The sequence below is a fragment of the Triticum urartu genome, chromosome 3 (genome assembly GCF_003073215.2).
Source record: "Triticum urartu cultivar G1812 chromosome 3, Tu2.1, whole genome shotgun sequence".
Taxonomy (NCBI): Eukaryota; Viridiplantae; Streptophyta; class Magnoliopsida; order Poales; family Poaceae; genus Triticum; species Triticum urartu.
In genome coordinates, this window is record NC_053024.1 from 602,959,064 (window position 1) to 602,970,561 (window position 11,498).

Here is an 11,498-nt window from a genome sequence, read left to right on the forward strand (position 1 = left end):
CACCTCCAAAAGAGATGGAAAAACATAACAGGGGGTGGTGCCCTGGTGCACCTTACTAGTACTTTCCAAGCATAACTCTGCAATGGTACTAACTGTACATCTATAACATGCCACAGATTCAACTTTCAACTATACAGGAGCCAAGAAACCCACAAGGTAGCTCCCATGGTACGAACCGGAAGAGACGTTTAAGGCTTCGCTGAAATTTCACCATGCTTCTCGAAATTCCTTCCTGAATCTGTTGAGACGGCCTTTCAGATTACGTTCTCTGAAGCTGGCATGAATCAAGGTTACTGCAGGGTAGAAACTCAACTTGTTAGGGCAATAGTGTTTTACGCAAACGTTCTGAAACTCTAATTAGATGGCCTTACCGAGTAGACCAACGTATAGTGCCCACGGAACTATCAGGAAATTGCAGGAGCTCGCCCAGAAAATGCAGCTAACTGCAAACATATTAACAGTTCATTTCTGGTTCTGTTGTAACTGAAATTTTGCAAAAACTAAGGTAAAAATGGCATCATATGTGTTCTACCAACCTTCAAAAAGGAACAGGGCAAAGACCCACATAGACAGAGGTCGGCCACAAATATGAGTTGATCCTTTCATACTTGGTCGGCCATGACGGACAGAGCTGAAATGCCATTGGCAACAATCTAAACAAAGCTCTCCAAGAAACCGAGTAAAGGAATAATAATAAAACCAGGCAATAAGGTAATCACTTTATGTATGGTCTCATCTGGGCCGCTAAATCCGGTGAAAATTTTCTGACAATGCTTATAACCTTGTTGGTGGAAGTAACAGCAAAACTGCAATATCGAACATCAAAAGTACCTAATCAGTAACAATCATCAAAAGTACCTAATCAGTAACAATCATCCTGGTAGAAGTCTGAGGTATCACTGTTTCCCCACTGTAAAGAGGAATAACTGAATAATGTTGAATAGAGCAATAGAAGTGACAACAATTGGGAGCCGCGGGGCTAGATAGAAGAGATAAAGCTTGCTATGGTGATACGCATCTATTGAGCGTATTACAAATAAATTGCTCAGGTACTCGTGTCAATCCTTCATCTGGAATATAAGAGATACTTGGAGATTGAAAAGATGGACAGAACCCCGTGCTCATTTTAGTTGGGAGGGACATGTTTTCTCATTGTAGGCATAACATTAGCAGTGAGAAAGTTTAAACACACCTGTCACTGAAAAATGCAATGCTGAGGCCAGTTGCAAAAGCTGTAAGTATAGCAACTGGTTTCTGAAGGAAGCTCATCCCTGCATATTGCATACACAAGAGAACAGAAATATGAAACCCAAAAACTTCGTGTAACTTATAGAAGCCAAAAACACCGGTACACGCAGAAGTCCCATTGCGTACCTATCAATAGGATCAAGATGAAGTAGTTGGTCCCATAGCTGCAAAACATCAAAACAGATGGAAAGGAGCATTAATAAGGGGGGTATATGGGACGGCACAATGGCACAAATATACATATTTGCAAACTGGCAGTACACAGTTAAAAGTAAATGGCAGTAAGGCATCCCATTCTAGCGTATCAAATATTCAAAATCAACGCTCAGATATTCTGTACTCGAGTCGTTAATAAGTCATGACTCGAGTATCTGTTCAGTAGCTACACTTTGGCTCAATTGTTTTTAAATACTTTTTTTGGTGAAACAAACATCGATTCTTTGACATAATCCCTAGCTAATATTTCCAGCAGTGACACCATAATGTGCACAATTGATGCAACATTATTCTCAGTTTCCAACAGCACACAAAAATCACGCCCGGATTCGGCCTGTTCGTCCAACTTAAAAGTCCACAGTGTTCATGGTTTTTACTTCTTATTTTTCCAGCCGATTTCGAAGAAAACTATGAACCACCTGCGAAGACGTATCAACCCTCTGTCTCCCCGCGAGCCCAAATCGAAACAGGTACCCAACCAATCTACCGCGCTGATCATTCGGTCGATGATATAGGCGAAGGAACGGGCAGAGAATCGAGCGATGGATCGTACTAGTAGAGGTTGCACTCGAGGCGGCTGATCCACTTGGAGCAAGACCGCGGGGCGCTGAAGCGGGAGAAGAACTCGGAGGCGGGGCGCGGCGGCGGAAACCAGACGAACTCCCGCATCGCCTCCACCACGTCATCCGCCGTCGCGGGTCTGCCGTCCATCGCCGCCGCTCGCCGCCGACTACGAAGCCCAGACGCTATCGATCGAGGAGAAGACGGGCGCTTGGTTCGAATTTGGCGAGCCTCGGTCCGGTTGGAACAAGACTCGTACGTACTATCTGACCGCACGCAGTTTTGGCCGTCCGATTCATGGACCAACGGCTCAGATCGGGCTCTCAGGCCAAGTGTGGCACTACCCCGCATGCCGCGTGCAGTTGTACACTGGAGAATTGGAAGGTCACACTTGTAGTTCATCCTGAACTCGTGACCCAGCTTTTTTTTTGAGCGGTGTGACCCAGCTAATCTATTGCGTGTTTGCATTGGTGATCTACGGTTCAAATAAGGTAATGGGCTCTCGATGATATTTGTTTCTATTTCTGGCACAGCCGTGACATCTCACACATCTAGATCAGGATGACACATCTACGTTTACATCGGTGAAGCTCCTAGTGACACGTTGGATAGGAAGATGTGGGTGAGAATTATTCAGGATATTGTCTGATGATATATCTGGTTTCAAAATTTCGATGATGCCGATAATCGATTTATATTTAAAATTGCATGGCGCCACATCTGATTGGATATCAATTCTATATCCGCCAAGTGTTTGAATTATTATGCTGGATCAACCAGGAACCATTCAATCCATTTTGCGCCATGCTTTGGTTGACACGTGACAAGTTTAAGTTGCCATGTTTTAGTTTTCTCTCGCAAAATTCTAGCATGCGTACACGCAATAAGAATATTCCCCCAGGCACGAAATGCACGTTATATCAGGGCTTTACATGTATTCTTATTGGTGATCTACAGTTCAAATAGGGTAACGGGCTCTCAATGATCTTTTTCTATTTCTGGCGGATCCACTGAGCCATGACACCTCACATATCTAGCGGTGGTCGTCTCCACACTTACATAGTGATGTTGAGTTGCACATTGGTGAAGCTCCCCGTGACACGCTGGATTGGAAGATGTGGGTGTGAATTAATCAGGATATTGTCGAAGGCGATGTAGGGTTTAAATCTTCAGTGGCGCTAATATTCGATTCAAATTTAAAATTGCCAGATGCCACATCTTCCGATATCAATTATGGATCCGATAAGTGTTGATCATTATGGTCGACCGACCAAGAACTATCCAATCCATTTGCACCACGCCACACTTTGTGGTCACATGTTTAAGTTACCATGTTTTAGTTTTCTTTGGCCAATTTCTAACATCCGTACACGTAATAAGAACATACTGCGCACTCAAATTCTACTACCCCCTAGGTAGAAATAGGGCTTAAAGGTGATTGTGATCTTTCATCTTTCTTGCATGCTGGTGATAGTGATAATGTTATTATGATATGTCTCAGTCCTCTACCAGACTTCCGGGATGCAATTCGCTCCGGCGCGGCTACTCGAAAGCCACGTCAATGTTGGGCACATCCTTTGCCACTTTTGTATGCACGTGTGAAGTTGATGAATAATCGCATTGGTCCACGGACCTCTTAGAAAACACAAACTAAAATAAAACACCATTATGGTGCGTGCACGAGTGAGCGTGGTGGTGGGGAGGTTGCATCGTAAAGATCCACCAAGTTGTGACGTCTCACATATCTAGATCGGGTTGACACCGCCACGGGTGATGTTGAGTTGCACGTTGCCGAAGCTCCCCGTGACACGTTGGACTGGAATATGTGGGTGGCAATGATTGTGGATATTGTCCAAGGCCATATATGGTTTAATTTTCAATGATGCCGATAATTGACATAAAATGTAAAATTGTTTGAGGCCACATTCAATTCATATCAATTCAGGATCCGCCAAGTGTTCAAACTACTATGGTCGATCAACCAAACGCTACCCAATCCATTTGCACCAGACCACGCTTTGATTGACACATGGTCACAAGTTTTAAGCTGCCATGTTTTAGCTTTCTCTAGAAAATGCCTAGCATGCGTACACGTAATAAGAATATAATGCGCACCCAAATTCTACTCCCACCCCGGGCACAAAATTCACGTTTAATCAGGGCTTTACCTTCGCCGGCGACAACGATCTTGCATCTTGTTGCATGCTGGTGATAGTGACGAATGTTCTTGTGATCTGTCTCGGTCGGTTAGTCCTTCACCACAACCCCGGGACGCGTTTCGCTTCGCCGCGGCTACTCGAAAGCCACGTCGAAGTTGGGCGCGTCCCCTGCCACTTTTGTATGCACATGCGTGAAGTTGATGGATCATCACACCCTTTCATGGACCTTGCGGCCGCACACTTCTTAGAAAAAGCACAGCCGAAATTAAGCACCATTCATGGATTCTGTGGTGGGTTGGGGTGAGCATCGAAAGGAAAAACTCTGCTGTTCTTCTGGAGAATCATTGCGCGGTTGTTGCATCGTCTTCTTCAGAGAAACAGGAGGAACAATTGGCCAGTTCTGGATGGACGTCACGTGCTGGCATGTCTCGTTTAGACACGTCGCGCCTCCGTGATCTCGATCGTTGCCTGCCTGATTGGGCCTCGGCTCCTCACGCATCTCGCCCCGACACGTCCGGCTTTGTTCGCACGGCCTGACCTGATCATCGCCCTGACACGTCCCACTGTCCTGCTCGTCTTGATCATTGGTCGCTGTTTTGGACTCGACCTCTTGACGTCATTGCGCTCTCATAATTCTCGGCTTCGACATGTGACGCTCTCTGTGGACCGGCGGGACGCGTGGCGGCGGCGACGGCGACGGGGAGGGTGGCGCGCCTGTGCACTCCGGGCTATGGAAGCCACGCTGCCAATGTGCTCTACGTGTTGCAGGATAGAAATGGAGTCCAGAGAATATGCTGCTGGTGGTGTACGTACGTGCACCTCCAGTGCTCGGCACCGCACGACTGGCTTGAGTACTGCGAAGAAACGAACTTCCACACGGCGACGAGTAAACAAACAAGTGCGATTACATGAAAAGGATAGTTCGATGAACTGCAATAGTGCCATTTAGCAGTCGTTTTCCTAGGTTTTCTAGAGAGGAGGCGACCAGGAGACGGCTAGCTTTTACCCTCGACCTGTTGGCGCCACCGCGGCTTCGCTGGCCTCGGCCGACCGCTACGGCAGTGGGACTGCGGAAGGGTGGGAATGGGTCACCCGGTTGTCTTTCCTCGTAGGGTCTTTGAATTCTTCGTTCGCTAGTGAAGTTGGAGCAGCCGACACGATGGCAACAATGGCGCTTCGGTTTTTCTTTTTCATGTTGATGTCCTTCCTCAGAGAGTGGTGTTGGCGAGTCGAAGGACGGTGTCGGTCATCGGGTGCATGATCTGCATGGCGGCAACGTCCCGTGGAGGTATGAAGCTTCAACGTGTTTTCGTTCTCTAGTTTCATTTTAGTGCGATGAAGCTCGGTCGGATATGACTTTGTTGGGGAACTTGTGAGACTTGTGCCTGCCTTCTCTGTCTCTTCGAAGTTAGGATTATCTTTTGGCCTTCCTCGGGGAATTTGTGAGATTTGTGCCTGCCTTCTCTGTCACTTTCCGGTCGCATGCGTGTTCTGTTGTATATCAACGACTTCCTGGTTGTTGATTCTATAAACTCTTGAATTTCAACAAGGGTGCTCCGGTAAGTTGAAGATCAAAAGCCGACAATGAGCTTTGCTCACATTGGGTCATCGGTGGACGCAGAAGGAAACACATTTGTGATTTCTTCAATGACATGTCCGTAATTTATTATTATTTTAAGAAAACTGTTGCAAGGGCTAATTTTCTCCTGTCTACGGCATTTGGCCTTCTACAAAAATTGTACCATTTAGAGCAACTCCAATAGTCACTGCATCCGTAAAAAAACACGGTTAGTTGAGGCAAAAACAACCCTCTAACAACTCTGTAGACCTGATTTTTTTACGGGTTCTCGTGTAATTCCCCAACTCACCTCATGTTAACTGAAAGATAGCCCTTCCCGTATAATTTGACTAGCAGGGAATCGCCTGAAAGTTCACGGGTGAAACCCCTCGTGCATCCCGTGTTCCCGCACCGCCGCCACGCCAGGGCTCACCACCACACCTTCCCACATGGCCACGCCGCCACGTCTCCTCGCTCCGCAGCTCGCCGTTGCACCGCCATGCGTTGTCGCCACCACCGGTCACCCAGCTCACGTGGTAATTGGTGACGGGCAACGCCGCCCGTTGCACTGACTTGCTGGCCCTAGGCTTGTTTAATGGAAAGTGAAAAAATTAGGGAAAGATGTTTAAGAAAACCGAGAAAAGACCTCATAGACAACTTTTATTTAAACTTACTTTTACGAAGAACTATATTTTTTTTGAGCTGTACGAAGAACTATTTGAATTGCCGACGCTGTGCACCCTGCGATTTTTTTGGTGCGATCCGACCATCTGCAATTTGCAAAAGGAAAAGAATCCGCTTCAAAAAAGAGGGGGAAAAGAACCGGATATTCACATCTAAAACAAGCAGAGAAAAAAAAAAGGTAACTGTCTGAGCCCAGGTTCGTACTGGGGACCACTGGTGTGTGAGACTAGCGTGATAACCAACTACACCACCCAGACATGTTATGATGTGACGAGCGAATATTTTACTTGACCATTTCTGTTTTATTAGGGAAATATTTTACATCGCCTTTGATGTGCGCAGGAGACATCGTCGTATTATGATCTTTGAGGAAAAATATCTAAAGATTCTAGATGGCGAGGCGGTTGGTGGTTAGCAGCAGCGTACTAAAAAACATCACGGGCGCGTCGAGCGCCGTGCGAGTTTGTTTGTCGCGCGCGCCCAGATTGAATCGGAGCCATGTGCAAGGGCCAAGGGCCAAGCATCTTCTCAATCAGGTCGGTAGAGCTAGAGTAGGGGCACTTCCGCGCCAAAAAAATAAGAGGCGGTCAGTAGGGGCGCTGCATGCTTTGAGATCTGTGATTCCGTGGCATTGCGCTAGCTTAAGAGCTTTTTTTTTTCAGATAAGCTTAGAGCATCTTTAACAGATCCGCAATTGCGGGACCCGTTATATTTTTTTCAGCGCCGAAATAGCGTTTTAGCGTGCTGGGCTTGTGTATTTGCTTTACCAGAAGCGCATAACACACTGCGTTCAATCCCACGGTTCCATCAGCAGCAGCCCAGATTTTGCAGCAGACGCACCAAATAATCAGTGTGCGATGCCGTTTTCCTTAGCACGCTGAACCTATTTTGTTGCGCGTAGGATTTTAGCGTGTCCGCTGGAGCCCAATTTCAATCACGCGCAATATTATCGTTTTTTTCAGCGTGCGGCTAATAGCGCCTCTGTTCGAGATATACCTGGCCATACCTCGGGCCGGGCCTAGCCAAGCCCGACACAAAAAACCTAGGCTCGAGCCCGGCCTGGCCCGGCCCGGCCGTCGGGCCTGTTTTCTAGACCCGAGCCCGGCCCGAACACGTAAAAGCCCGTCGGGCTTCAGGCCAGCCCGGCCCGTCCTTTAGAAAAATACGAAAACGATGGGCCCGACCTGGCCTTCGGGCTCAAAATCTAGGCCTGAGCCCGGCCCGGGAGCGGCGTCGGGCCAGGTCGGGTCGGGCTTTTTTGGGCCGGGCTACCCATGACCAGGACTAGTTGGAGATGCTCTTACGAAGAAGTATAGTATATACGGGTAGTAAAACATTGTGGGCCATGTGGCGCGTAGCACAGTTTGGCCGGACGCGCCGCGCGGTACAGTGCACGCAATGATCAACGGACCTACTCCTACTCCTAGGTAGGAGTAGTAGCAAAAGCAAAGCGAAGTTCGTGCGCGAAATGATGCTGCATGCATAGCGTAGCTTATACTGTGCGTTGGTGGTTGGTGCATGCCTCCTGGCCGCGTACCGCCACGGCGCACCGTGCGCATAGAACCAAACTCGGTGTCGACGGTGTGGGGGCTCCGAGGAAGTCACCTGGCTGAGTACAGAGTACAGCGCGGGGGTGGAAGGCTGTGTTTATTGTGCTGTAGTAAATACTAAGTAGGTGAGGGAATTCCAACTCGGCGTTTATTGTGGTGAATCAGTGGCTTCGGTGCCGTCCCGGGGAATAAGAGTATTGTGATGGAAATACGTGCTCACAGCAAAAGAGACGTGGAAATGCGTAGTATTCCCTCCGTTTCGAAAATATTTGTCATCAAAATAAATAAAATAAAATGTATCTAGATGTATTTTAATTTTAAACATAGTACTTATTTTTGTTTATTTTAATGACAAGTATTTTCGGATGAAGAAAGTATTTGAGGAAAACGCACTATGTCCACAATGAGAAAACGCAACATCCCTACAAACAATTCTTCCCCAAACTACTAGAGCGTAGAGAAACGCAACATTTCCGCACCAAAAACCATAATTTTACTACTACTAATGTGTTGAACTCTTATTATAGGGAGATCATGATAATTGGTGCACTGTATCAAAAACTACACTGATCTCCTCGTAAAGAAAACTACAGTACATTGATCGATTAGGTGGAAATGTACTCCTATCATTGGATTTGTCACAGTTTTAGGAATATTGAATTCCTTCTTATATAAATATATTTATGCAAAGTAAAGGTCAAAATTACCATGGTAGTGTTTAGAGCATAAGAAATGTGTTGAATTTCTTATTATAGAAAAATCGTGATAATTGGTGTAGTATCAAAAATTACATTGGTATCCCCGCAAAAAAACTACATTAACCGATTAGGTGGAAATGTACTCGTAACATTGGTGCCACTAGATACAAATCACGTCAACACTTCGTATAGATCTATACAATCCTGGAATTCTCACGACACACGAGGTCGATATGTTTGAATATTTGTGAATATTGGATGACTGAAATTCAAACCCTTCACTAGGTTAATGAAGGAGCTACATGATGAGAACTGGATCAGATCGGTCGCTCGCCTGGCGATGCCGGCCTAGCTGCTGGAGTTCATTACTGTTGCATTGGTAACATCTGAGGTAGCGTTGACCCCGCGTAGGGAAGAATCCATATCATGGCATTGGACCCCCAACGGCATCTGCTCCGCTGCTTCAGCTTACGCCAGTTTGTAGGGTCCTTTCCCAGGTTCTCGCCGACTAAGATCTGGGAGGCGCACGTGGAACCAAAATGCAAGTTATTATTCTGGCTCATGCGCCATGTGGAAAGATTCTTACGACGGACATGGTGGCCGTTTGGGGCTGGCCTCATGACCCTTGCTACCCGCTTTGTCTTGGGGCGCTAGAAACGACAACTCACCTGTGCAAGGACTGCTTGTTTTCTGTCGCAGTATGGTCGCACGTCCCAGTGTGGACGGGAGAGGCACATGCGGTCACGCATGCGCTTTCACCTCCAATGAAGATCTCTAACTGGTGGGATACGTTCGTCGCTTCGCCGTCCATCGAGGACAAACGCCATCGTAGCGGCCGCTTTCTCTACGCCATTTGGAATATCTAGAAGGAGCGTAATGGTCGCATCTTCAATGGATCTCGCATGACCCACTTGGAGATGGCGGCAATCGCATTTGAGGACATCAAATAGGGGCCTTGGCCTCCGGAAGGGCCCATGAGGCGACCAATATTGGTTGAGTTGTAATACCTTGTAGGTTTCTTTTGCGATTTTCTGCCAGGTTTTTCCGGAAAAACCTGACACCTTTGTACATAAACCCTCCTTTTTGTATGAATAAAAGGCAGTGCTCCTGCCGGTTCCTCGATTGAAGAAAAATAAATAAACCGAACCAAGGTAATATACAAACTATGTTGCTCGAGCTATTTTTTTAGCAAATGATCAGCCCCACCCACCCCCGCCCCCTAAATTGCATTTCCATGAAACTAGGAACACAATCATATGTCCTAGTTTGATCTCATCCCCACGTGCCATGCATGCACCTCAAGCCCTCCTGACACCATTCTATTCATTTCCATTACCGACATCCTAAACTACAAGAATGTAGTTTCATTATGTACATCATCTTCTGCCGACCATGCTCCAATAGTTTGATACATAACAAAAATGTATACATGAATAAGACAACTGTTAAATTTGACCGCTGGTAGTGTGCTTGATTGGGACCAAGTGGAATCTAACAAGGTGGTTGTAGAATCTTCGAATGAGATGAAAAGGAAATAACGAATTGGGGAACATAACCATTTCATTTTTCGTTTGGTCCAGAGGATGGAAATGGAAAGAGACTAATTAGGGAATCAATTATTTTGTTGTTTTGAAGTTAACGGCTGGTTCAACTTGTCCGAATGTTACCCTCAATGGAGCTAGTTTGTTTTATTCCACTATGCTGCATTCCGTGAGCCAAAGGACCACACCGTTCAATACAAATTACATTACATTATATTCAGTTCTCTTAACTAAACAATACCTAAAGGTGGTGGTGTCGAAGTGGACTTGCGCGCAGCCAAACCCGACCGGCATGCCAAAGGAGGCAGACACCGACAGGCACAACGCAGCCAGCAGCCTCCAAGGCCGGCCCCCGAGGAGGCAGGCCTGAAACTCGCCCGGGGGGGTCGGAGGGGGAGGAGCCGCAGCTAGCAGGGCCCCGCTGAGGCTGGCCGGCCGAAGCGCTGCCGCTAGCCTGAGAAGGCGTCCAGATCACCTCAGGGTGGACAGGGCATCACCGCGGGGAACTGCGGCCGGGGCAGTCCACCCACGCCGCCAACGAGCAGGGGAGGCCCGGGGAGGCCGCCGCCACCGTCACCGCCGGAGGAGGAGGCTGCCGCAGTCGACCCTGATCTGGCGTGAGGGGAGGGGCGAGGGCGAGAGGAGAAAGGACAGCTCGCCGCCGCCATCTCAGGGCCCGGCACGGCTTCGCCGGCCGGCCCTCCGGCGCCGGCGACGCGGGGCGAGCGAAGGGCGGGTGACAGGACGCCGACGGCTAGGGTTCCCTTCGAGTCGCCCGGCTCGGGCGAAGCGGGGGTTGGGGAGAAGGGTCGACAAATTTACTACTACACCGAGCAAATCGAAGTGGGGGACTACATAATTCTTATTAGTAGAGCTATTTTTTTTTCAGAGTAAGGAGTCTTCCCCTTTTTCGTTTTTTTTTCACCAAACTGATAACACATTGATATGAGCTAGTGTGATCTCATCCTCACATGCTTGTTTGCGCATCCACCCCTTTGTACCAACAATATTCATCTTCATCACCTACATCCTAGACTATATGATTCAACCACGGTCTTGCCGACCGCACTCTAGCAGTTTGATTATCTATCATACATGACAAAAACAAACATATACATGTAAGAACCAAGTGTTTGATCGGGGGAATCAACCGGAATCAAGTGGAATTTTTCTAGAACATTGGGATAAGATGAAAATGTGTTTTGGTTGGTGAACATATTTTGTTTATATTGAGATTTATATTCATCTTGATCAAGAAAACGGAAAATGAATATCAACCAAGC

The 11,498-nt window shown here is 47.3% G+C and overlaps 1 protein-coding gene and 1 non-coding gene across 2 annotated transcripts; both read right to left on the reverse strand.

The window, feature by feature from the left end:
* Positions 1–48: 48 nt before the first annotated feature.
* LOC125545278 (PRA1 family protein A1-like) lies at positions 49–2,497 on the reverse strand. The gene is made up of 7 exons (XM_048709171.1): positions 2,018–2,497; positions 1,375–1,412; positions 1,193–1,271; positions 720–806; positions 537–631; positions 372–443; positions 49–293 (listed from the first exon to the last, which is right to left on the reverse strand). Exons 1-7 carry the CDS (start codon positions 2,491–2,493, stop codon positions 208–210), a joined length of 933 nt encoding a protein of 310 aa, XP_048565128.1. The 5' UTR covers positions 2,494–2,497; the 3' UTR covers positions 49–207.
* Positions 2,498–6,609: 4,112 nt separating this feature from the next.
* Positions 6,610–6,683, reverse strand: TRNAV-CAC. The gene has a single exon. It is a non-coding gene; the product is annotated as a tRNA-Val (tRNA).
* Between the last annotated feature and the right edge of the window lie 4,815 nt (positions 6,684–11,498).